At 44.7% G+C, this 26,420-nt stretch overlaps 1 protein-coding gene across 1 annotated transcript in view; it reads right to left on the bottom strand.

Moving 5' to 3' along the window:
• Nucleotides 1-22,664, bottom strand: part of Stard8 (StAR related lipid transfer domain containing 8) — a 72,222-nt gene extending 49,558 nt beyond the window's left edge. The window contains exons 1-2 of the mRNA XM_031365463.1: nucleotides 22,429-22,664; nucleotides 9,461-9,494 (exon numbers count right to left, since the gene is read on the bottom strand). Coding sequence (XP_031221323.1) covers nucleotides 9,461-9,494; nucleotides 22,429-22,473 — 79 coding nt within the window. The 5' untranslated portion in view covers nucleotides 22,474-22,664. The remainder of the gene's footprint in view (nucleotides 1-9,460; nucleotides 9,495-22,428) is intronic.
• Between the last annotated feature and the right edge of the window lie 3,756 nt (nucleotides 22,665-26,420).

The following is a 26,420-nucleotide window of genomic DNA, read 5'->3' as shown; positions in this document are numbered from 1 at the left end:
ACACACACCATGGATGGGGTGGAGGAAGACTAACTCTAACAGTGGCCAACTCCAGTTGTGGGTTGTGGAATTTAAACTCTCTTCTATTTGATAGGCAGATACCCAGGTTTAAATTTTGACCTGGAGTTGGGCTGGAGGGATGCCTCAATGGTTAAAATTTTTTTTTTAACCTGGAGCATCGATTTTACTTATTCTATATATGAAAGGAAATAGCTCAAGCATAAGGCAGAACATGAGCCACGTGATACAGCAGATACACAGTATTCTGGGGATTTGGAAGAGGAAGGAGACAATATTTGCACTAGGCTTCCAAGAACGACTAAGGTCTAAACAGACTAGAGTCTGCAAAGTTTGCCATTCTCCCTCCTCAGCAGTTGCTGACTTCTGAGATAGCAGGCCTGCCGCAAAGGAATTCTTCCTGAACAATTAGGTGCACACAGTGTGTAGGATTTCCTGTTTCCTTTCCTTACTTCATGTTATACTGTGGTACCTGTGGCAGAGCCCCAGGCTTGGGAAACACCTGCTTTGATCCATGTGCCCTTCAGCTTTCCCTCGACAGCTCGAACTGAACCAGTTCAGTGAAGACACAGACAGAAGGGATTATAGGGGCCAGGCAAGGCCATTCTTCCAACTGCATTTTGCCATTTTCTACCAGAACCCAGAATTTTGCGTCATACTACCAGATGATAGGGAGCTGATTACATTTTTGGTAAGTCAAGGACAAAGCCCTTTCCAACTAAGGATCATAGAAACAATGTAGGCACAAAACAATAACAACAACAAAAACAAAAACAACAACAAACAAAAAACCCCCACCACCTCCAACAACAAAAAACATAACAATAACAACAATCTAACAACAACAACAAAAAACCCACAGACTCCAATCCTCTCATTTTAATTATGAGGGAATGAGGACCCAGAGAGAACAAGAATCTGCCAAAGGTCAGAGGGTCTGTTAGGAGTGAAGCCAACACATCCTGCCTGGTTGTACTCTAGTCCTCAGGAACGAGGCCTTTCCAAAGATGCTTATTGGCAGACCTGAGACAGAAAGCACATCTGCTCTTTAGAGGCCTGGTCACCAGGCATTTTGAACCCTGCCATCCATCTATCAACAATTCCTCTCTGGCCTGCATGCTCTGGCCTCCCTAGAGTTGGGGGTTGGGGCTCTGGAATCCTGATTCAATATAAGCAGTCTCAATCCTGGAGGCCTGGGGATTCATTCCTTGAGCCTCAGCAGATGCTTTTGTGATCCCAAGTCAGATTTCTGGATGGAAGGAAAACTCTCCCCTTAAAGCCACTCGGCTGCCTGAGTTAGTGACCATGGTAATGGAACCATCACTTGGTAATTATCATCTATGTCTTGTCTGAATACTCTCATTCCCTCCTCACACTTAGATCCTACAGTCTAAATCCTACAGTCTGTTTTCAAATGTAGAGAAATGCCAGGAGTAGTGGTGCATGCCTTCATCCAAGTGCTCAGAAAGCTAAAACATAAAAATCACTAGTTCAACACCATCCTGAACTACAAAATGAGTTCCAGATCGGGCTGGACCACGAACAAAAAAAGAGAGAAAGCCAAGTCTCGGAGAGACATTACAGGGATGACAGTCACAACTCAGACCCAGAACTCTCCGGATTCTCTTGTCATTTTAGAGTTACTTTTCTCTTCCCTCCCTCTCTCCCTCCCTCCCTTCCTCTCTCCCTCCTTCCTTCCTTCCTTCTCTCCCTCCCTCCCTCCTCCCCTTTCTTTTGCTTGATTTGTGTCAAGGACAGGTAGGTCATTGTAAGGGTGGAGAGAAAAACTGTGACAACACAGGAAGAGAAAGGAATCTCTCCCTCTGGAGTCTGGTTGATATTGGTCAGGTGAGAATGAGGAATTCTGGCACAATTAACATTTGCTGTGAACAGTGACTGCATAGAGACAATATTTCTCTTATAGAGAATTATAGATAATTCTCAAATGAAAACGTAAAAATAGCAAGAAACTTTGCTTAATGCCTAAGTATGTATAACCTGGAGCCCAGCCTCACTCCTCTGGATGCTTCGTAGGAACCACACAAGTAGGATCATTAATTTTTTATTGACAGTGAAGATCCCCTCACTTGCTGCACTACCTTGTCCTGCAATTACTTTCTGTAGCAAAATCAAGGATCCAGCTTTTCCTATGTGACATGTACATCTATAGAAACTTCAGGGGTGGGCAGAGCTGATTTTCTTGTAGGGCTATATTTATATTTCTCTGAGGCCCAAATGCAGAATGACACCTCTACCCTGGACGCTAGCTACAGACTATTCATGTTTGTTAGCCATAGGTAGGGGCACATGATGGTTCCTACTTCTCAGGGGTAGAGAGCTGAGACAGCAAAGCTAGGCAAATTCACAGCAGCTCGTCAGGAGTGGTAAAGTGGTTATCCCAGGAAACAGCTGGGGTAAGGCAAGGCACTTCTCTGCACTGGGGTTCTAAAAAAAAAAAACGAGAAGCTTGTACTTTACAAAGCCTGGGCGCTGTGTGTTGTTTTTTTTGTGTGTAATTAATGTCTGTTCCCTCTGGGCTCTAATGGAAGTTTTTGAGTGAGTGTCCTTTGGTTATCCTCAGAGAAGAGAGAAGTCCAATTCTTCCTTTAGCCATAGCACAACATGGAGCAGGACATTGCCAGGGGTCAGATGTGTTGATAACAGAGGTGAGATCAAAGAATGACAGTTGTCAGTGAGGATGGCGAGTGAGAAAGGACTGGAGAGTCTCAGAAGCCCTTCCCTGTTTAAAAGTCTCCCTTTGACCTTTTTCTCTTTCCAAACCTTGAAAGGCTCCCTGTTTTGTTTTTAATATGGAAGGCCATTCCCTTCCTTTGTGGAATGTATGCCCAGAACTATCCTGTTCCAGGGACAAATGGGACACAAGATTGGAAGCCTGTGTTCCCAGGCACCCCACTTCCTATGCTTTCATTTTTCTTCTCAAAAATGCAAACCAAATCAACTCTTCCTGTTTCTGGATTTGGGATGTGGAAGGTCACACAGCAGGAACCTCCAGCAAACAGTTCAGAGAGGGACTGAGAAAGCTGGCCCCCAGGCTGTTCTGCACTGGGTTGGGGGGGGGGTGGATTCAGACCTTTGAGAAGAAAGGTGGAATGAGAAACAGCATTCAGGTTGGGACAAGACTCAAGTCTGCTTCGAATACCAGTTTGCCCTGCTTTTCCACAGCAGACATAAGCCAGCATGGATCAGCACCAGAGTGCTTCATCTCTCTGGCCATTGGGAGGCTACCTAGGGCTGGGGGAGAAGATCTCAGAGCCAAGGCTCTTAACTCTGGTAAAGAACAGTCTAAGGAGAACAATTTAGAAGAGTAGGAACTTGTCTCCAGTTTGTCACTCATCTAGCTATCTATATGTTCTTCTATAGTTACTTCCTTACACTGAGTTTTTAAGTTCCCAACTTTAATGCGCACATTGGTCTACACAAGCAATAAGATCCCTTCTACCTCAAACACCAAAAGAGTGTAAATGCCAATAGTCACAGAGAAGAAGGAATCCTTCTTGGCTCTCTCAGGAATTCATTCTCATGAATCTCCAAGGGGTAAAAACTGGACCAATAGGTAGAAATTGGTTTACACCCAATTGGGACTCAATTTTAATAATGTTCACTAGGCATAGAAGCAGGTACTTGAAATCTTAACATTCAGAAGAGTGAGACATGGGAATTTTGCAGAGAGCTGAAAGCATGAAGCCCTCCTGGACTACATAATGAGACTATCTCAAAACAGCACAGGAGGAGGAAGGGGAGGACAGAGACTTTGAACTGAGTATAAACTATCAAAGGCTTTACAATTCCTAGAGAGCTTGGACAGAGCCAAACTAGTCAGATAGCAGGAATGGTATAAAAAAGGGAGCTAGCTAGCACCTGAACACTAGGTTCAACTATAATCTCTAACATTTGTTTTTATAAGGAAAACTCAAGACTTCAAATGATATCTTCAGGAGACCTCCAATTTGTAAAGCTAGAACTACTTGAATGAAGCAGGTATGGAATACCTCTCGGTTCTGTCCTCTCTTGTGGCTCCCAAGGACTCTCTGAGGGTTTTAGGGTTCCTTAGTACTTACTTTAAGAAGTAACGGTTAATATGGCCCTTAAGGACTTTTCCTATCTTGAGATGTAGGGCAAGCTCCAGTTCTAATGGCTCAGTGGAAACATATGTCACATGGATCTGCACCCCCAAATCCTTGAGACATTTTGCCATCTGAAACCTGAGAGCTTTCTGTTGATTTGTAATAGATGGATTCAGAGCTGAAATGACAGGGAAGAAAGTATAATAATTCACCAATCCTATTGCCAGAAGTTCTTTGGCAATATCATCAGAAAAATCAAAGACAGTCCATGGCAGATTCACTGTTTATGTGAAGTCCTCAGCTTAGATTCGGGGATACAATGGTCAGGCATGTAAGCAATATACAAGAGCTCATGGTCTACTAGATAGATGAGAGAATAAAAGAATATCAGACCGGGTAATGTGTTATAACGAAAACAAAGGCAAAATGGAAATGATGTCTACATGGTGGCTTGACAAGCTGGCAAAGCTAAGGATAAAGTTCAGTGGAAGAGAAGTTGCCTAACAAATGTGACCATGGGTTTGACTCTTGGTATATAAGTAAAATGAGGAAGAAGGATAAGATAAAGATGATGAGGAGAAAAAAGAAAGAAGAGGACAAGGAAGAGGAAGAAGAGGAAGGGGAGAAAGAGGAAGAGGAAGAGGAAGAGGAAGAGGAAGTGGCTCTGAATGATTTTGGGCAACAAATAGTATCTTGAGTGGCTGAGTGACTACTGGTGCATTAACCAAAAAAGGGAGTCTGGGATGAGGAGATTTCCTGACCCATGGTGAAAACTGTGACCTCTGGTGGTGAGTTTGAAGGGACCACATGCCCTTTTGTGTCAGTGTCCAACAGCACCTTCCAGATCCTTCTCTGACACTTCACCTGCAATCCCTACTCCTTTCTATCATCTAATCTTCTGGATTGGCTTGGGCTATGAAAAATGGGTAAGTATACCCTGTGCCTCCGTCCATTCATCTGACTTGCATCTATAAGCCCAAGGTGAACTCAGATATGTCTTGTTGAAAACAAGAACTGGGAGGCTAGGCTTCACAGCACATTTGACCTCAAGGGGAGTAGTTAGGGGTCTACACAGTTCTGGAAATACTTGCCACATCCTCCCTCTCCCAAAATCTTGAAATTGCCCTTTCCACCAATCCTACATCTATTTCAGTTTGACTCCTAGCATAATACAGGATGGTATGGAGGTGAGACAGAGAGAATGCAGAGTCAAAGTACAGGAGACCATAATGACCTTTTGGTTCAAACTTCTCATTGGATAGATGATGAAACTAAGGTTCAATAAAAGCAACTGACAGAGAAGACATTGACGGCCGAGATGGGACTAGATGCTCCGTCTTCTCAGCTTAAAGCCAGTGTTTCTGCCTTAGCTGTATTTACTTTAGCTGATGGCTGAAAGATTTCCTGTCTCAAATGATAATCCATTCCAGATACCCTTCCAACTAAGTAGATGTTTATGATCTTTGAAGTTGCTGGAGAAAATATGTCAAATGATAAGCAAGTCATGGTCTGCAAATGTTCTTTGCAAAATAGCAAATATGGAGTGGTTGAATCTATCAAGAATCAGTTAGAAGAATGATTTAGTTCTTTTCAAATGAAGGAAGTGGCCTGGGTTCTGACAGTGATGATGGTTTTCATATGCTTGGTATTTTAGTCTGCTGCCCTCCTGAGTTTGGGAGGTGACACCCAATAGTATCTTGGATTCATGTATTTCAATGAAGAAATCTGTTTCTATTTTCTACCTTTTACATTGGCCATCCTACGCCCCCCGCCCAAGAACTGAAGGACTCAGCTGATAGGCAGAGTCCAGTACAGAAGACGAGCCTGCAGCCAGACTGGAGCCAGTCGGGTTGGGAGTAGGAGCTCTGGTTACAGGCAAAGTATTACCCCCCAGGTTGCTGCAACCATTTCGGCAGCAGCCTGGAGAGTGGCTCTGAATGGCTTTGGGCAACAAAGGAGCTTTGTGCAGTGGGAGCAAGGGGCCTCAGAGAGGATTTGGCACAGAGTGGTAGGAAGAAAGGCCCAGGCCCCCCTCATCTCTTCAGGCCGCTGGACAGGGGAGCTAATGGCTTCCATAGAAATGTGGAGTCTGCAGTGGAGTGACTGGGTTTTAGAGCAACACATAACTTACTGATGCTTTAGTGAAGAGTAATACATTGCATAGCTAGGAACACTTAGACACGGAAAGGAGAAGGAAGAAGCCTAAAGTCACACAGCTAGCAAAAGACAAAGCCTAAACCAAAATGGAGATCTTCTGCTAGCCACTCCTCGTCCCTACCCCACCCCCCAGCTACAATCAAGTATTAGAGACTGGTTTGAATTATGGCTTTATTTAGAGGAAGTGGGTTTCTGTTAGGTTCCAGAAATCTATCCATCATAGAAACAATCCATGCTTCAAAAACATGGCAGGAGGACCTGAAGGAAGCAGAAAGACCCTGATAGCAGGGATCGTGGAAGGTCCACCTGAGTTGAAGTGAGCTGGACTTGCTCTTTGGTAAGGTAAGATCATAACAAGAGACCCCAAGAACTCTCATACCACGTTTTCCTCTGCCCATAGAACAGAAGGAAGTAGAACTGTCTCAGAGAAATCTTTGGTTAACTCATCTTAAGAAAAAGATTACATGTACACAGGCAACTGCCAGATTTCAGGAACTATCTTGGCTGGTATTTTGTTGTTGTTTTTGGGGTTGTTCTTGTTTGTTCATTTGTTTGCCTCTAAAAGGTCTCTGACTGCTCCTCTCCTACACCCCTCCATTCTGCAATGCTAGCATTCCATGGACACATGGCTGCACTGAGATTCCTAGAAGGGAAGGGATCTTTCTTAAGGGTAGTTCCAGCAGAGGGGCCAGAGTCCAGGCTAACTCCCAAACAAACGCTGACTCTACCACCCCACATTTCCTGCCCCCAATGTTCTTCCTCTGACACCCTTTCCGCATGCCCTTCTCCCCACCCCCACTGTATCAGGCAGCTCCCTTTCTTCAGACTATCTAAACTCATCGAGGAACCGAAAAGCTGGTAACATGGGTCACCTCGGAGAGGATTGTTCGGCGGCTGAGAGACAGGAGAAGGACGACATTTTGGTTTTGTAAAACTCCTGAATTTTTGAAACACAAACACACTGTCTATTCGACAAAAATAATAAAGTAAAACAAGATTTTCTGCTCATTCTAGCAGTGACATATCAGAAATAATCTCTTGGTTCACTACTTTGATGCTTTTTTTTTTATACAGGTTCTCACTACGTAACTAGGGCAGCCTGGAAACCATCATCCTTGGGCCTTTGCCTCTGCTTCCTGAATGCTGGGACTGCAGGTGCGAGCCACATGCATTTTCCTGTTCCCATGTCTAATCCTTGTGCAAAGACCGTGCTCATTTTCTCTGGCTTGCTCCACTTTTAGTGTATATGCTTTTCTGGTAAGGAAAGGAAGAAATTGGCTGGGACTCACACAATGAGATCTGTAAGGAACTCTGGGCTAGTGCCTTGCTGCTGCAATTACCACACTCATACAAACTCAAAATTGCTGCTGACTTGTCTTCGATTTAGCCTGAGAACACCGCCTCCAATAGACATTTTTTTTTTTCAAACTTGAACCCAAACCAATAGAAGGAAGAGCAATCCCATGTCCACTTCATAGATGGCAACCTCTCCTGTCACCTCTAAAAGATATTCCTCTTTCCTCTGGAGGCCACAAAGAACCCTTCCTCCCAGGGCTTAGCACAAACATGCCATTTTTGTACAGACATTCTTTTTATAGCACAGTATGTACACATGAATAACCTTGAACTCTGATCCCCTTCCTTCTGGTCTCCCCTACCACACCTCATTTTTGCTGTTCTACATATTGAACCCAGAGTTTCATGCATGTTTGGTAAGTAGTCTACCACTTGAGCTGTATCTCTGGCTCCTCCGCACAGATATTGCTAGTGAGACAACTTGGCAGCTGTAAGTGTATTTGTCTGGGATTGGGGAGGGGGTCACTATTTCAGGTCCTGAGGGGTTTCTTTTAGCCCATGCAGCTGGTGTCTGGGAAATGGAGAAGTTTGTCATTCTCCTAGTATGGGCAGCACCCAGAACTTGTGCTCCTAGGGGTCCCTGGTACAGAGAAGGAACTGTGCTCAGCAAGAAGTCCTGGAATGATGATGAGCTCTTGAGCAGCAGATGCATGCTGTGTGCTTGTCAAAGCAATGCTTCTTCTTCAAAATAGGTCTCTCTCTCATCTGCTGTCATAGCAATGCAAATAAACACCTCGAGGCACTCAGGCAGTTCTCCTTTTTAGAAGCCACCACCCAAGAACTCGGCTTCCTCCCGTGGAAAGATCCTTGGGAAGTCACCAAATGCCCCCTGACTTCTGGTAAGGCTACATCTAAAGCAGCTCCAGCTGTTTTGGAAGGTCCTTGACAGCAAGGTTCCTATTGTCCTTACTAAGGCCTTCACAAGAGGCCTCACCCTGACCTTTCACCTCACTGATGACTCACTGTTTCAGTGACCATCCTTAGCCTTCACCACCACCTGGGAATGTTGCTTATTCTAGACAGGGGTTCTCCGGACCAAAAAAAAAAAAAAAAAAAAAAAAAAAAAAAAAAAAAAAAAAAAAAGACAACGGCTAAAGCCCTTCAATCTCAGCAAAGCCTGCCCTAGGTTACAAGTTCTGGCAGTGACTGCAAACCCTTTCCTGGCTAGCAACCTACTTTCTCTTGTTTGCGAGAAAGTAGCCTCTCTAGACAGCTTCATTCTCTTCAGCACAGTGAAGTTGCTTACAGACTACCAAGGCTGATTCACATCCAAGTCAACACCGGACGACAGAACGAAGATAGGCGGTCAGACTCAAAGAAACTTGTCAGAGAGCAGAGGGACTTAACTACACCTGTCCCCTTAATCTAACAGTCCTGGAGCCTATCTCATCTTGGACTCCTTTCACACACAGCAAGTATTGGCATGTCTTGGACGTGAACCCAAAATATCAAATCTCCTTTCTCCCTCCATTTCACCACGCCCCTTTCCTGGTGCCTTGCCCGTCCATAGTACACGCGCCAGTGGGAAGAAGGCAGCTGGGAACAAGGGAAACACATGGGTGGCTGCCACGTGCTGAGAGCTCTGGAGGGAAATCCTCCCCTGGCTCACAGACAAGAACCAGACCCTCATCTGAGAAAGAAAGAGGCACTGCCCATACTTGAGAGCCAAAAAGGCAGGGTGGGAAGGAGCCAGAATGTGCCTGGGAGGCAGATAGAGGACCTGTCTCCAGCTTTGCCACTCAGCCACTGCCTCTATTCCTTGAGATGCTCAGTTAGCCCACACAGATCACGAGGAGGCTTTATCTCCTTGTAAGTCATTTGTGAAGTGCATCTTGCATACTCACCAACATTCTTCCTCCCTGGCAGCAATGGCAAGCACTGCAAAGGAAACAGAGAAAAAGTAATGGCATCGCAGACAGAACGTATCAAAATTGAAAAGGGTCCATAAAATGGCCAAGTCTGTCAACCTGAGTTTAATTCCCAGAACTGTCATGGTAGAAGGAGAGAACTGATTCCTGCAAATTATCCTCTGTTTTTCACATCTGTGCCACAGCAAGCACACACTATATCCACACAAGAAATAAATATATATTAAAACTGAAAGGAATCTTTAAAACTAGCAAGTTTAATCTACCCATTTCATGGAAGAACATATGGAGGCCCATAGAAGAGGATTAAGTAAGGAGAAAAGTGGAGCCTACAGTCCCAGACTCTTAGCTACCTATTTCATACTACTCCCCTCCCCCATTCAACTGGCTACTTCTGATTCACTTTTGTCTTACAGAAAAGAGAGTAGCCCCAAGTAGCTCACAATACAGTTTCAATGCCTGACAATACAGACTGTCAGAGAATTAATAGACATCTACAGACACAGATGTTTAGCTCTACACAAGCTAGAAGTAAGGTTCTTTAGTGGAAATAGCAGTATTTAGAACTGGGAAGCCCAAGTTGAGGGCAGCCTTCCTTTTCTGATTATATGTAACACTGAATAACATTCATAATCACTTGAGTCTTAGTTTCTGTATTCTACGGAGTAGGAAAGTAAAAATCCTGACCTCACAGGCTTTGTGAAAAAAAGTATATAACAATGGTTTTCAGTATCTTAAAAAAAAAAAAAAAACTTCGTGAATTCATTCAGCAAATATCTACAGAACCCCATGCCAGATGCTAAGAGTATGACAACCTTCTAGACAAATAAGGTCCTTATAGTTGGCACTTCTTAGTGGGTAGTGACAATCAATAAACAAAGAAACAAAAACATGTCAGGCATCACAAGACCCAAGGAGAAACCTTTAAAAACTTGAGATACCAAGTGACCAGGAAGAGTGACTAGGAAGTAGACACAGTGAATCTCTCCCAGGAGCTGAACTTTGAACAGCAACCTGTTTAGCGAAGACAAGGAGAGATCTATAGGAAGATCTGATGCATGACATTCCAAGAAAAATGTGAAGTGAGAGGGGGTGGGTAACAGCCAAAAGTCTGCAGGGCTTTGGAAGCCAGTGAGAGGATCTTGGCTTTGCTGAGAAGCACAAGTAGGCGGCCATTGGGGAGCAAAGAGTGGAAGGATAAGATGAGATTTCAACCTTAAAAGGGTCATTTGGGCTGCTGTGCAGGGAGGGGTTGCAGTGCTGTAATGGAAGCAGAGATATCTATCAGAAGGCTTGTGTGTGTTTTCAGGCAAACAATGTCAACAGCTTGGACTAAAATGATATCGATCAAGCTGTTAGGGGAAGAAAAAAGGAAAGAAGGGAGGGAGGAAGGAAGGAAGGAAGGAAGGAAGGAAGGAAGGAAGGAAGGAAGGAAGGAAGGGAGGGAGAGAGGGAGGAAGGGAGGAAGGAAGGAAGGAAGGAAGGAAGGAAGGACCTACTTCTCAGAGGTAGTATCTTCTTGCTTGCTTGCAACTTGAAATCAACCAAAACATTATCAGCAAAGGGGCTGTCTGAATAGGTACCAAGTCTCTTACCCTCAGGACAATGATGACCACATCTGATACAGTTACTTAGTCCCAATAACACCTAATCTTAGGAGTACTTGTCTCCAACCTAGATCACCCTAGAAGAGCTACAAGCCAAGTCTGTGCTCAAAGAACACATTTGTCCACAAGAAAGAGAAGCATATTTAATTTACTGTTCATTTATGACCTCTAAAAAATATTAGTGAGATAAACAGAAAGTTCTTGAATCAGAGAAAGACAGATGTGAAAGTTCCCTGAAAAAGCTACAAGGTGGGACTGTGAGTGAGCAAGTCAATATAATTCTCACTGGTGGACAAAGGGGATATAAGAAAGAGAAGGGCAAATAGGTGGAAGAAGGGACAAAGAAGGGGCCCATGAGGACCTATAGATGTCAATTCTGGGAAATTAGGAAATGAGTTAACAGTTGGGACAGCTACTCTGCAGTCCCATTCTAGTCACATGAAACCCCTCCTACCCTATCCTACTGCCAGCCCACTTCATCATGAGTATAATAAAATTCAATCTTGCTCACAAGATAATTAGAGGAGAGCCTGTTGGGGTATGCCTATAAAGCTAGATATTCAGGTGGCCAAGGCAATCCAGTGTCCACCTGTGTTACAGAGTGAATTCAATGCTAGCCTGAGCTATGTAGTGAGATCCTTTCCCAAATTTTCCCAAAATAAAAAGTTGAAGTTGAAATGGAGGGCTTGGGATCCAGTGCTCTTCCTCCCACCCCACCCGCCCATCTCCCAGATTTGGTCTCATGGAATCCAGGTTGCGTTCAAATTCAAGGATTCTTCTCCCTTCACTAATGAATTGCCACATCTACTCCCACTTTATTTTTGCCACCAGTTCTGATGTGTATCTGGTAGCTAGCTGAAAGCCTTGTAGAAGAAGATGGAGTGTGACCATCTGCATGCTGGCACAGTGGTACTTCTTGTCTCCTGATGAACACATTGCTGCAAAATCTGGGAGTTCTGAACCCAAGATCCATAAGGGCAACATAAAGAAAACAGTCACTCTGAGCTGGAAGTGGGGGTGGACACCTGGAACTCCAGCAATCTAGAGATTGAGGTAGAAGAATTAAAAGCTTAAGGCCAGCCTGGGTTTATAGTAAGACCCTAAGGAAAAAAAAAAGAAGGCCAAGATTAGTAGTGATTTTATTTATATTGAGTTTATTCATTTCCTCATTCATTTCCTAGATATCCCCTCAGGAGTAGGTCCTTTGCTAGGAACTCAGGAGCTGAGACGAATCAGACAGGTTCCTTCTCTGCCTGTGAATTTGAAGCTACATGTCGAAGTTGTCATATGTTCAACTCTTACCAACCCCACTACTGAAAGCTTTCTGGACTGAGCAGAGAGAGTCATTGGGGAGTTGCAGGGAGTAGGAGGATACTTTGTTATGAGGCCCTTCTCGAAGCACTTGAGATCAGGTCTAGAAGGCAGACAAAGGGGCAAGAAAGCATGACAATCAAAGGGCAGAGCATAGAAAAGGGCAAGGAGAGGTCCAATGAGGTCCTTTGAGAAATTGGAACTGCCTGCAGTCTAGCTGGAGAGTAGAGCATCAGATACAACCAGATCAGCAAATAGGCCTCAGATTACGAAAGGCTATGTCAGCCTGGAAGACCATTAAAAGGACCTAAACAAAGAAGGAACACAGATTCTAGCTGTAATTTGCTGTTATTATTTGGTTGGTTTGATCTGGATTTTGTTGCTGTTGTTACTGCTGCTTCTGTTTGTTTGGTTTGGTTTGGTTTGTTGTTGGTTGTTGTTGTAGTCTTAGATGGGGTGTTACTTCATGGTCTAGACTGTCCTGGAACTCACTATATGGTCCAATTTAGCCTCATATGTAAGCCAGTCCTCTTGCTTCAATGACCTAAATGCTGAGATTACATTCAAGAACAACTATGGGCTGTTCACAGTTTTTTGAGTTATCTTGTATTTGTTGGTTTATACACTGGGGATTGACCCTAGGCCCTCATGCATGCTTGGCAAGTGACTTGCTAGTAAATTACACCCCAGCCCATAGAATGGTACCCTAGATCCATGCTTCTCAACATATGAAGGGGTCACATATCAGATATCCTGCATAGCAGACACTTACACTATGATTCATAACAGTAGCAAAATTACAGTTGTGAAGTAGCAACGAAAATAATGTTATGGTTGTGGGTCACCACAACATGAGGAACTGTATTAAAGGATCACAGCATTAGGAGCAGTGAGGACCACTGCTCTAGAGGTTGAGTGAGGGATGGGCAAGGCATCAGGCAAAACCAGACAGAGAAATCAGAGAAGCAGTAAGGTTCAGGATTGGTCAGAGATATTTGGAATAGAATGGGGGACCAATAAACAAGTAGACTATTCACATGGTAAAAGCCAGATAAAGGACAGAAGATGAGAAAATTAAAAAAAAAAATAAAAGATTTCTGGATGACATCTAGGTATCTGCCCTTTCAACTGCATAGATGCTGGCATAAAACTCAGAAACAGAGTAAAAGGCTTGATCTAGACAATGGGACAATGGGATTCAGAACTCTCACTCATATGGGTGGAACCAAACTTACCGCCCCTAACATCCTCTCTGCCCAGCCTACAGGTTCTCCACAGTCCTTGACCTGCTATTGGAGGGGAGACTTGGAAAACCATTTCTCCTTTCCTTCCCTGTTTTCTTGGCTTGGTGTTCCACCTTTGTTGCCCCACCATCCCGTCACCCCTGATCAACCCTGTGCTATAGAGCCAGGCCTCAGGCCACAGTCATGAGAGCACGTTCCTCACATTCCAGCCTCCCCCAGTCCTCTTAGCTTGGCCACACAGAGCCCTATTCATGGCCTGGCCCTCCTTTCTTCACACTGGGACTTCACTACCCACCCCCAGGCCCAGCCCAGCTTCTGCCAACACAGACTATGGTTACTGTGAAAAGCAAGCTCTCCTGGCCCCTCTAGAGCTGAATATTCAGGCTCCCTAAGTCTTTCAGCTGGTAGGTGGGTATATGAATTTCACAACTCATATGTGCACACCTGTGTGTGTGTGCGTGCACATGCGCGAATATGTGCGTGTGATGTTTAGTATACTCAGTAAACTTGCTAGGGCTACAATGGGTGCTGCATTGGGCCAGGCTCTCAGTGGATATGAGCAGCTGGTACACAGGCTGGGTCTTTAGAGAGCTTGAAGTTTAGTATGGCAACAGCTGGATAGGTGGAGGATGACATGTTAGCTGGGTCTAGACTGAGCTTGTCACTAAGTCCTACATAGCAACACTTCTGTCATGGTTCACTTTTAAACCCTATGCCAGTGTCCTGGGAACATGCACTTAGTGTTCAGTATATGTCCACTGATGGTGGAATATATAACTCTCTGTCCTAGAAAAGAGCAGTAGAGAGCTGGATTTAAGAAGGACACCGGCAGTCTAGGTCCTTAGCAATTCTTATCCTTACATATAACAGAAGGGGAAAGAACAACCCTAGTTGGTTGAAAACAATAGATGAAATACTTCTAGATTGCTTTTGTAGAACTCCTTCTGAGACAACCCTGCCCCCTTTTTGAGACAGGGCCTCTCATAGCTAGTTTAGAAGTCACTGTGTAGCTAAGGATGACATCAGACTCCAGACCCTCCTGGGTACTAGAAATTACAGGTGTGTGTCACCATATCTGGTTATATATCACACTCTGGATGGAATACAGAGCTTCACGCATGCTAGACAAGCCCTTTCTCAGCTGAGTTACATCGTAAGGCTCCTCAAGTCTTCCCCCAATGCCCTCTAATGTATTGCCTTAACAGGCTAACCGCCAAGCTGGGAAGAGAGTAAAAGAGAAGCTACAAGCCCCAGGGGTTCCCTAGATAATCTCAGGAATGTCCTGTCCCAAAGATTTGACTTTCCCACCAGTCAACACAGATGTTCCTTCCTGCCAAAAGCTTGGGAATCTTTTTAGGAAGAGCAGAGCAGCTTTAGAGTGGGCCTTATCTCCAGGCTCCGAACTAGTGTGACCAGAGGCGGGTGGATAGAGTTGGGGATAAGAAGACTAAGAGATTGTTTAAACAATTCACTTCCTGCAATACGAGGTGATAGCATCGGTATTTGCCACCATTCTTTTGCTTCCACAAGATGCCTTCAGCAATAGGCTTTCCAAAGTCAGAGGCAGAAAGAAAGGCAGGTGTATAAGTTTCCCTTATTTTACAAGAGAGGCAAATGAGGGCACAAGCCATGGGCTCAAGAACATGCAGAGTAGTTTGTCTTCTATCATCATATCGATCCATATTACTGAGCACCTACTATATGGCAGGATTTTTCACATATAACATTCCTTAGAAAGTAAAGTGTGTATTCCTCCCTGCTATGTAGGCAAGGAAACTGAGGCACAGAGGAAGAGGCAGAGGTGGAACTGGGGTGTATTGCTTCCAGTTACTTCATTGTCCCACCACGGCTACTTTTCCTCTCCAGCTCTCTGGGTGATCCAACACAGGGCAGAGGAAAGGCCAGAGAAGGTTTGCCTGTGACCATTTCCAGGGCCTCAAATCCATTCTCCAAGTGTGTGACTTCCGTCTTTCTTTACCTTGGCAGCCCCAGCCTCAGAATTACCCACTGGCCTGGCCTGTTTGCTTCCTGGCATCAGGAGCACAGGTGGCCACCAAATGGTTGGACAGAGAGACGGGGTTGAAGAATCCCCCTTCCCTACCCTCCTGGGAAACCTCTGCTTCCAAACTCCAGTACAGGTCATCTGGGCTGCTGATCCTTGTTATTTTTACCACTGATTTGAAAACATAAGCCAAACTCTGGCTTCCATAGCTTCCTCGGTCTCCAGCTGTTCTCAGGCCCTAGGGCCTGCTGGAAGGAACGGTAGCCAATGTAGGCTCTTTTCCCTGAGCCCGAGCTCCCTTTCTTTCTCTCTAGGGAACTGGAGTGGAAATCACTGACATTTTGGGGGCAGTAGTTTGTATTTCATTTGCTGCTGCTGGTGGTGGTAGTATGTGCGTGTATCAGAGCAGGAATGACTCAATAATCAATCTAACCTTCAAATTTTGTAGGCAGAGAAACAGGACTAGATTACTTATAACCACAGTAGACTTGGTAACTAGATGATTTGGATTGAAATGTCCAAGGTCACCACATAATAGCTATATCACCTTGGGCACATTTCCTAACATTCCTGCCTTTCAGTAAATGAAGATGACAGTACTGTCTTACAGGGTAATTGTTATGATACATTGGGCTAATAGACAGGAAGGACGTGGAATACTGTGTACCCCGTGCAACCAATGAGAAATGGTTGGAACCTTCTTTAGATTTTTAGTCTATAGCAGCCTCCATTTTCCCCCCCAACAGACCTAGCCTTGGGGGCATACTCCATTCCACAGCCATCCACCCTTCACACATTTCGGCACCAAGGAAGCTGAAGACAAAGTTGAGGGTCAAAGAGGTGAAAATGTTAACGACATGTCTTCTTGCTCTAAACACCTGGTCTTCTTTGACTACATCAGGAACATCAAAATAGAATTTCCACATGGAAGTTTCATGGTCTTGGGATGAAGGCATAGCTCAGTGGCAGAGCACTTGTCTATAAAAGGCCCTGGATTCCATACCTACCACCAACACAACTTTATCAGTGACTCTCGTTCTCTCCTTCCCTCACCATTCACTTGCAACCCCGAGACCCAGGGAAAAAACCCTCAGTCTCTACCTCATTCTTCTTTTGTTTCCCTAGAGATTTTTTTTTTTTGTCCTTTTCATCAATAGACCAAAACTTGAAATTTAGGTCCATATACCAGGCTCTTATTTATGGGTTCCTTGCAATACCATGAAGGAAGCATATGGCTTAAGAAAAGCCCTAGGCCTAAATAGAGCAGTTGTCCAATGCTTTTCCCCCTACCCACTTGCCCATTCTATGCTAAAACCTTTTTCCTAGAAAGCTTCGCAGAGAACCCGAAAACTAAACCACAGCTCCTCTTGAACTCCATTTGAACCAATACAGTCCTCACAACCCATTTTCTTGCTTCAGTCCATGGTCCCTTGACTCACAAATCATTGGCTTATGTCAGCATCTAGTTGATTTACATTAAACCATGTGGGGACAACCCCACCGTATGGATTGTTCACAGATGAGTTGGGAGCCAACACTCACTAGTCAGCTAATGTAATAGTTGACTTGGCTGAAGAATTCTGCACAGAGAGCTCAGGAGTTGAATCCTCTATCTGTAAGACAGATGGCTTAGCTCTGCTCTTTTAAAGTAGTTTTCTTATGACCTGAGTGTCCATGTCATAATTTCTTTGGATCCAATAATTGAGAGGTAGCCACCTCTGCATAGATGTAGCTCTAATGTACACATACACACATTACCAGAAACTGGTTAATTATCCTGTGGAATGTAGAGATAGGATCCAGAAGTCTGAAGTCCTTTCCTAGCTTTGGGAGTTTGTATACATTTGTGTATACTCGAATTCTTCACATTCTCCTTGCCCTTTTCCCAACCAATACACAGTGCATGTGATAGCTATCTTGTTTGTATAGATAAGGGCAAAGCAATGGAAAGAGCCAGGGATTCCTGGAGGCTTGGAGTAGAAACCCTGAAGCATTGTCACCTTTACATCCCATATCCTGCCAGGGTAATTTGCACAGAATGAGATGCTATGAGTTGACATAGGGACAGAGAAGACCTGCCCCTATGCATATTCCATTCATTCATACATAGTGCACATATGTTTATATGTGGTGACAACCCTCATTTACCCACCAGGAGACTGTAGTAGTTGAAGAAATCATGGGTAGAGAAGTCTCTAGTACACTGGGAAATTTCATAGACGTTAACCAATCAGGTATAATCTAACATGGGTCATATGAGCAAGCACATATGAGAATGCATGCTCATCTCATATTCGTGTATGTATGGGCATGAATGTGAGACTGTGTGGTGAGTGGGAAATCTCACTGTCACAGAAACAAATGTTTGAAGAGCCACATGGAGCTGGTTGCTGAGTACAAACCTATTCCAGGACTTAAAGTCTCAGGCAGGTAAATTGTCCTGAATTCAAGGCCAGCCTGGGCTACATAGTGAGACCTAGTCTTAAAAAAGCAAACATAAAGAGAAAACAAAGAGCAGTCACGGAGAAGTTCCATGTGTACTTAGAAGAGAACATTTACAAGAGAGGGTGCTTGAGACTAAGCACATGAGTGAATTGAGGAGAACCCTACACACACGTGCTCAGTACATGGATACAGGGCCCAACTTCAGTACATGAATAGAGTGACTGGGGCAAGGCATGCTGAGCCATGTTGGCTGATACCTGGCTGGTTAACTTCTCTGAGCCTTCCTGGTGTACTAGAGACTTCTCTACTTACTCCTGGTGGGTGAGGGTTGTCATCATGTATGTGCACTAGGTATATATGGGTGCATAGCCATACATATATGCATTTGAATTTTGTAACATCATTGGTAGGGAAAATACAGATATAAGAGACTATACTTGATCAGTCTGTGTCCTGACTCCTCAAATGTCCTTGGGATCTCCTTGCTCTCCAGGCCCCAGTGTCCTCATGAGTAGTTTGAAGGAGAATAGGTGACTTCTAAGAGCCTTTCATATCTGATACTAGGCAATTATATACTTAAGATTTAAGAGGAAGAAAAGGAGGGACAGTGGGGAACTATAACCCTCTCAAAAGCCACCCAGAGGTGATGACAGAGATGGAACTCTACCTGTCAGAGAGGTATCGTCAAGGAACTGATATGCTCAACTGAAACAGGAAGGGGAGTCATAGCCATACTTACTATAGACACAGTACCAAGCTAGGTTCGGGGAGAGAGCAAAAGGTTACATCAAAGAATCAAGGAAATAACTAGCCCAACCGTACAGAGGGAGGGTCTTATGCATGCTTGATTGTACAGAGAGGTGGCCAATAGCTACCTTCCCAGTCCTGCTGACTCCAGGGAAGACACATTAGGAACTGTGTATGGGTTCATTTTCACACCCCAATGCCTTTGCTTAGGATATCCCTAAACTAGAGAAACTAAAAACAATTCTAAGGCTTGGACTGGCCTCTTGCACCTCTAGTATCCTCTGCTTCTGGGTTGTCAGTCTCAGTTTCTAAATTAGTCACTCCTGTCCCTAGAGCAAGGCAGGGTCAAAGTAGAGAGACAAGAGATAATGGTGACAAAGGATTAGACATGACCTGAGATCCTAATCCTCACTCTCCAACAGAATAAACCCTGCCCTTTGCTTTGGTTGCACCCAGTGTGCTGCTTGGAAATCTGCTTTTAGCAGAACAAGCTTGTGGGATCCTAACCATTTCTTTGAGCTGCCAACACAGGCAATATACTTCTATAGGCCTGTAGGCTGTGGCTCACAAAGGTCATGCACAAAGGTGCATCGCTAACACACATGCACAAAGGATTGTGGTGGAACTTAAGCCCAAGTTTGCCTGGTTTCCTCCACCATTCTTTGGCTCATGGGATACAAAGTTATTGGAGGTTAGTTTCCCTATCCGGGCTCCAAGAAGGCAGAACTAGATGATCTGACATTTTTTTTTTTCAGCTACAGAAGACTGCACAACCATTGACCACCTTCAGGCATTTTTTCCCACAGTTGTGTAACTGTTCATGGGGTGGCCTGGTTCAGACAGGGAGGGTGACTCAGAACAGCACCATCCTTTCAGAAGGCTGACGGTCCAGAGCATCCAGCCTTTGACTGGGGCCTTAAAATGACAGAGTTCAATGAGGGGGACAAGAGGTCCAAGTTAAATATATGTCTGGCAAGCTGCCTTTTAGCCCTGGGATCTATATGACTACAGGACTCCTGCATTTCTCCCCCGCCCCCGTGCTTGCATGCGCGCGTGTGAGAGTGTGTGTGTGTGTGTGTGTGTGTGTGTGTGTGTGTGTGTGTTAGGGTTAGGGTTAGGTTTAGGGTTAGCACACACACCTTATACTCTACATAACTTTGTGGGTATGCCTGGCTCTATATATCTTTATACATGTGCTTGCAGTCCTACATCAGTGGTTCTCAACCTTCCTAATGTTGCAACCCCTTAATACAGTTCCTCATGTTGTGGTGACTCCTAACCATAAATTTTTTTTGTTATTTTCTAACTGTAGTTTTGCTACTGTTATGAATCATAATGTGAATATCTATGTTTTCCGAGGGTCTTAGGTGACCCCTATGAAAGGGTCATTAGATGACCCCCAAAGGAGTTGTGACACACAAGTTGAGAACTGCTGATCTACATACTTGTATATGTGTGTTATCTGTGTGTGCACCTACATTCGTGTGTTTTTGTATGTATTCATACTTGAATGATATGCCTATGTGTGTATGTCTGAATGTGCACAAATGCACATATATGTTTTGTGTTCATGGGCATATCCATGCATGGAATCATATATGTTTCTTGCACATGGGATGAAGATCTCTGACCTTCTCTTTTCATTTCTCTGAAATAGTGGCTCCTCAGTAACTGTCATGAATGCGGGGGGGGGTGTGCGGTGCTGAGCATCTTGAACTAATGAGTACAAAGGAGTGTAATGTAAGTTCATGTCAAGCACCTAGCATAGTCTATTGATGGCATAGCATATGGGAAACATCTCAGGCATCAAACACCAAAGACACTTTCAGTTCCTTTCTTGTCTTCATTCTACCCAGCTCTTACCCCACTCCTCCCTGTCCATACCCAGCACCATGGCCACTGCACCTCTCACCATCCTGACCCATCCCTCCACCCTTCCACATCACCCTCACTTGCTCTGGCTGCTGGGGTGCTTCTCTTGAGCCCACCCATTTAATTATATGCCCACCTTCTTAAAATCAACTCCCCAGGCTCCTAGAAGTCAAGATTTCATGGGTAAGGATACTGATTTTGAAAAAATTAAATTTGATGAAAACAGACATTGAAACTTTTCTCAGTCTTCTTTTATAAAAGAAATATCATAGTTTCTAAATAAAGACTAGTTCATTGAGTTGAATTAACTTGTATTTACAAAAACTGCACAACGTCTTTGCTTTTCTTCAATTCTACCATATATAAGCAAACCTTTTGACTAAAAATAAATTCCCAATAAAAGAAGACCACTAGTCCCCAGGTCAATTTCAAACCCTTTGAGAGGTAGCCTCATTTCCTACTCTCTGTGCCCCTCTCTTCCTACATGAAACCATGAAGTGTGCCCTCCCCTCAGCCCATCAACCATGCACCAACTTCCAGACCCAGCACCCTCTTCCAGTTCTTGCTCATGTGGATCCCTCTGTCAGGCATGCCTGGAATCTCCTGCCCCTCTTTGTGGCCTGACAAACTCTTCTCTTCCTTCCACCCTCAGGCTCAACCCAGATGTGACCTCCTGTGAAATTTGTCCAAGTCCCCCTGGATGGAATGACAATTCCCTTCCTAAGAGCCCCAGCAGGTCTTCTGTCCTATCTTACAGTCGGCCTAGTTGCTCCAAAGTCTTTCCAGGAGACTGTACTTTGAGGAGCTATATCATATCAAGAAAAGCATAGACATTATCGTCCAGACTCCCAACAGTGCCACTCATAGCTGAGTGATGTTGTAAGTATGACTTAGCCATTTACAGTGTCTCTTCCACAACTATCAAAGAAAGAAATTACTGGATAGTGGTAAGGGTCACCTGGGTCTTGTGCACGCAGATACTAAATATACGTTAGTGTCTTGGCTCTTGAGAACAGAAATTGCATTCCACATTCCCATAGATTCTGCTGTGTTCCCACATTTCCCATGACCAGGATAGAGCAGGCCTTCAACAACTATTTAGTGCCTGCCTGACTGGCTATGTAGTATAGTGCTTGGCATGTAATGAGGGTTGGATGAACATCTATCATGGTTCTCATTCTCTCCTGAAGGATACAGGCCACACCCTTTCTGTCTTATGTAGCTCCCTGGTACCTAGTACACAGTAGATGCTTGCTACATGTTGATGGATTTCAACAATATTATTAATAATAATGGTAATAATAATACACACCATTACTTGTGTGGATGTCACATGCCAGGCGTTGTGCTAGAAACCTCAGCTCTTTAAATTTGCAAATATTTTACTATGTAAACAGGGACAGCAACCTCCTTACCCTCCTAGGCCAGTTTAAGTATCTTCATTCTAAAGATGGAAAACTAAAGCTCAAAAAAGTCAAGTATGTTATCTCTGTGGCAGGCTTGGGAAGCCAGAGACAACTAGCTTACTTGTAAAAGTTCAGAGACCCCATCAAGTGACAAAGGGCAGGAGTTGAATCTAGCCTTATCTGGCACCAAGAGCTAAGCCCAGTTTCAGAAACTGGCCAGTCCTTCCCACTCATCATGCAATGGGCTCAGCTGCCTGCCTCCCTCATGAACAGGGGGCCTTAGTTGGGAGGCAGCTGGGCAGACACTTACCTTCACTTTCCTGAAGCAAGCCCAGAAGACATCCAGCAGAGGCATAGTGGGGCGTGAGAAGCTGGAGGGACTCCGACAGGGCTCTGCTAGGAGTGAACCCTCTATCTAGGGGAAAAGCCAGAAGAGACCCAGGGCTCTGTGAGAGCCAGTCCTATGCCTGTGCTCCATCAGCGGCACGGGGAGGGGAGAGGCAGACAGCAGCAGCAGCCTGATCAGCTCAAGGGCAGGCCCCTCCTGGAGTGTGAAGGGAGGAAAAGACTGGAAAGAAGGAAGGAGGGAGGGAGAGAGGCTGGCTAAGGAGGAGGGACCAGGAGGCGGGTCACTGATTCAAACTCCGCACCGTTAGCCAGTTGGCTGGGATAAACAGCCACACTGATTGAAATTCCGTGAATATTACTTTCCCCAGCCTGGTTGTCCAGACTGTCTACTTGGCTCACAGGCTCATTCTGCTTGCTACCTGTGCATTGGTTCACTGGCCAGATTGCCTCCTGGTCTTCTAAGCAACATATAAGCTGTCCCTGGGGGCTCCAGGCACAACTGAGACCACATGGAAGCTGTGGATAGTACCGGGAAGGGACCGAGGGGCAGATCCTGCACAGGAAAAACATGGAAGGTGTGAAGCCAGTGGGTGGAAGGGGGAAAGTCTGTGGCCTTGGACTGGAACTCTGAGCTCTGCATCAGGGTGTTCATTTTCCAGCCCAGTTCTAAAGCCAGCAATCTAGCCTCGGTCTGGCACTCTGCAGAGGTCAGAGCCTTCTGGGTCTCGATGTTCCCAATCTGTACAGTGAGAAGCAGGGCTAGGGGTTTCATTCTGTTATGAATCTGAATCCCGTTATGGAGTACAAGGTAAGTCTGGAAAAACCCTGTTGTGGACAAGTGCGTCTCTCAGAATTCCTGGGCGGCCCCTGAGAGTCTGCAGAAAGTCAGACCACAACCCTCAAACAGCAAAGGGCATTTCATCCATCCTCCTGCCTCGGGGCAGATCAGCTCTCCCCCCAGCTCACATAGGTTGGGCGTATATGTTTTAGTAAACATCATCTGAAGAGCTGATGGCTTCCTTCCTTTATCTGTGCCATGCCAAGAGCCCTTCAAATCTTAAAATCTAAACTTGAGCCCTGTGGATGTTATGAAGTCAGTTCTATTAGCAGGAATAGAGCAGTGGGCAGTTCTGGAGGCTTTCTGGGCAGGAAGCCATTTAGAAAACAGTGATCCGTCCACAGGGCACCCACCCTTCCCTAGACCTCAGAAGGCAGGGTGCCATGGCTGGAGTCCAGAGGCTCCCGGGGACCCCATGGCACAAAGCCAGGCTTGGGTCTCTGAAGGGGGTGCCTGTCACCACGAAGCCCAGAATAACTCACTCCCTCAGGCCTCACACTTCCCTTTCAGAGGGCAAATTGGTGCGGCAATTGGTTGGGTCAAGTTCTGAGACTTTGAATGGTCCCAAGCCTGCTTTGAGCAAACCTTTGTCTGCTTTTAAGGACTTTCCTCATCAGTGGTTTTGTCTTGCAGTTAATTCAGAGAGTCTGCTCCTAGATCTGTTGAAAACTTACCCTGTTGACCTTCAGTTTCCCCATTTACATCCCAAGGAGGTTACTGAGCTTTTCTCCCACCTCTTCCTTAGCTCTGGTCTGAGAGTTACCTTACATGAGGCCTGGTCAGAAAGATAGCAAAAGCTAAGGCAAGCAGCTCCTCCTCAGCCACCTCTGGTTGAGGGCAGGGCTGAACAAGAAGTTCTGCTGCATGGCATGGGCAGCCATGGCAGAGAGAGAGCATTCCTTTGAATATGTACCCTGTCCCCTCAGCCAGAACCCTGAGCATGGACTGCTGTGGAACAACTGCTATGGGCTAGAGGGTGGCTGCTTTCAATGCCTGCATAATCCCTTGCTTTCTGGACTTTATCTCTGTCTTTAGATTCAGCCACTGGGAGGAAGTACATCCTCTGTGGCTTTGGGTATTCATTCAGCAAGCAATAGTGCACAGCATTCCACACTGACCTTAGAAAGCCACAGACTTCCGTTTCAACTCTGACCTTCCACAGGACTATAGCCTTGAAGTGGTCAAGTCCCATGAGCTTTCCAAGTTAGCCTGCCCAGAGTCCAACCCAGTTCCTTTACTCTCTAACTGGGTGGCCTAAGCCTCTTAATGTCTTAAGTTTTCCTATCTGTACAACAAGAGATAATAAGGACACCTATTTTGCTGGGGAGTTAAACTGAACAAGGTGTAGGATTTAGAACTGTGGTTAGCATAATTTAAGTTCTCAGCAAATTTTATTAGCCACTAGTAAAGCAGATGCTTTGGAGCCTGGCAGACTTAAGTCTTGAGTCTATCTTCCAGCAGTATGACTTTATCACAGCCCCATCCCTTCTCTAAGCCTAGCTGTGGCTTCACACTTGTGTTGCTAGAGGCTAGTGAGATAATGTGCTTGGATTCCACTGAACACTCTTTAAATGTTAGTCCCTTCCTCCTTTTTCTGTCTGAGATGCTCTGGGTTCCTTGCCTCTAGAAGAACAGTGGCAGCCTATTTGGCACCATTCTTATGTGAGTTCAAATCTAATCCCTGCTACTATGGGTTGTGTGATCGCCTTATGAGGGACTCTAAGGTTTCCTGGTTATATGGGGAACATGGAAATCTCTAACCATCTCCTGGGGGTTGTTGTCATTATGAATGAAGGAACAAGGGGGCCTGATGTGAAGGGAGACTCACTGTTCACACAAGATTTCAGTTCTCTTTCCCTTCTCCACACACATGATGGCTCTAAGCCTAAGTGGGCTTCCCTGACCTGACCAAAGCCTGCCATGATGGGTCAACAGCATGGGTAGTTAGTGTTCTTTCTTAAGGTGAGGGATTTGCAGAATGTTAACAATAGAATGGTAGTGGCTGGACAGCTGTGCACAGGCAACCATGGAGGCTGCTTCACCAATGCTTGCCTTTCCAGCTGGCATATTTTCTCATCCATCCACTGGTGCTGACCACAATGGTGTATCCTGTCTAGAAACCAAATGAACGTTTTATGTCAAGAAACCCAAGTAAAAGAGAAGGAAGGCCCAGTATGGACAAAGGTGGAGAAGAAGGTAGAGTGGTCTTGTTTCCAAGGTAACTATGTGCAGGCTATTGATCAATAGAGCTCTGGTAAGAGGGAATGAGCTGAATAGAATACAACAGGACATCAGAGAAATGCTAAAACAAGACTGCTTTGCACTATTAAAAATGAAGGGCTCCACGGAATTTTATTTGGCTTACATCTAGCAGTATTATCCTATTATGAGTCAAGATGGAAATACTTAAAGAATATTGACTGACTTTTAAAACATACTTAAAAACTTTAAATGCTAGCATAAATAAATATTTAGAGCATATTTTATAAAATCTGTAAGTAATATTTACAGAACAAAGATAAAGCCATCGAGTGTCACTGTTTTACATTTCTGGATTTAGCCTCTTATATCTAGATTCTCATAGCAGCCTCTGCATTCGGCTCATTGGAGATGTGGTTCAGGTTAAAATATATGAAGAAATCCTGTCTTCCATAGATATATAGTTTCTAATGAGAGACTTCAGTTTTCCTTTAAAGGGTACTAGGTCCTCTGGTTCTTAAAATCTTTCTGCCTCTTCACAATGTTCTCTGAGCCTTAGGCATGGGAGTGTTTTGTAGATGTATCCATTGAGACTAGGATCCAGAACTCTGCATACAGTCTTTGCTGTGACATTGTGTCTCCTAGTAACATTAGAAGCTACTCACCAGTAAAATATTGCCCATGACTGTCCAAATGTGAACTGAACAAGAAGGATGCCAAAAAACCAAACCAAACTACATGGGGAAATGTCCCAGGTGACCTCAATACTACAGGAGAAGTGGTCTTCTCCAATGAAGGGCATATCAATTAGTTGTCCAGTGCCAAATGGTCAGCCCTTAAGTCGTCCATACAAGTAACATTATATGGATTCAAGAGGTTATATTTCAGAGAGAGAGAGAGAGAGAGAGAGAGAGAGA

This window comes from Mastomys coucha, chromosome X, assembly GCF_008632895.1.
Source record: "Mastomys coucha isolate ucsf_1 chromosome X, UCSF_Mcou_1, whole genome shotgun sequence".
Taxonomy (NCBI): Eukaryota; Metazoa; Chordata; class Mammalia; order Rodentia; family Muridae; genus Mastomys; species Mastomys coucha.
The sequence above is the reverse complement of the archived record's forward strand: the minus strand, read 5'-3'. Positions and strand labels throughout refer to the sequence as shown.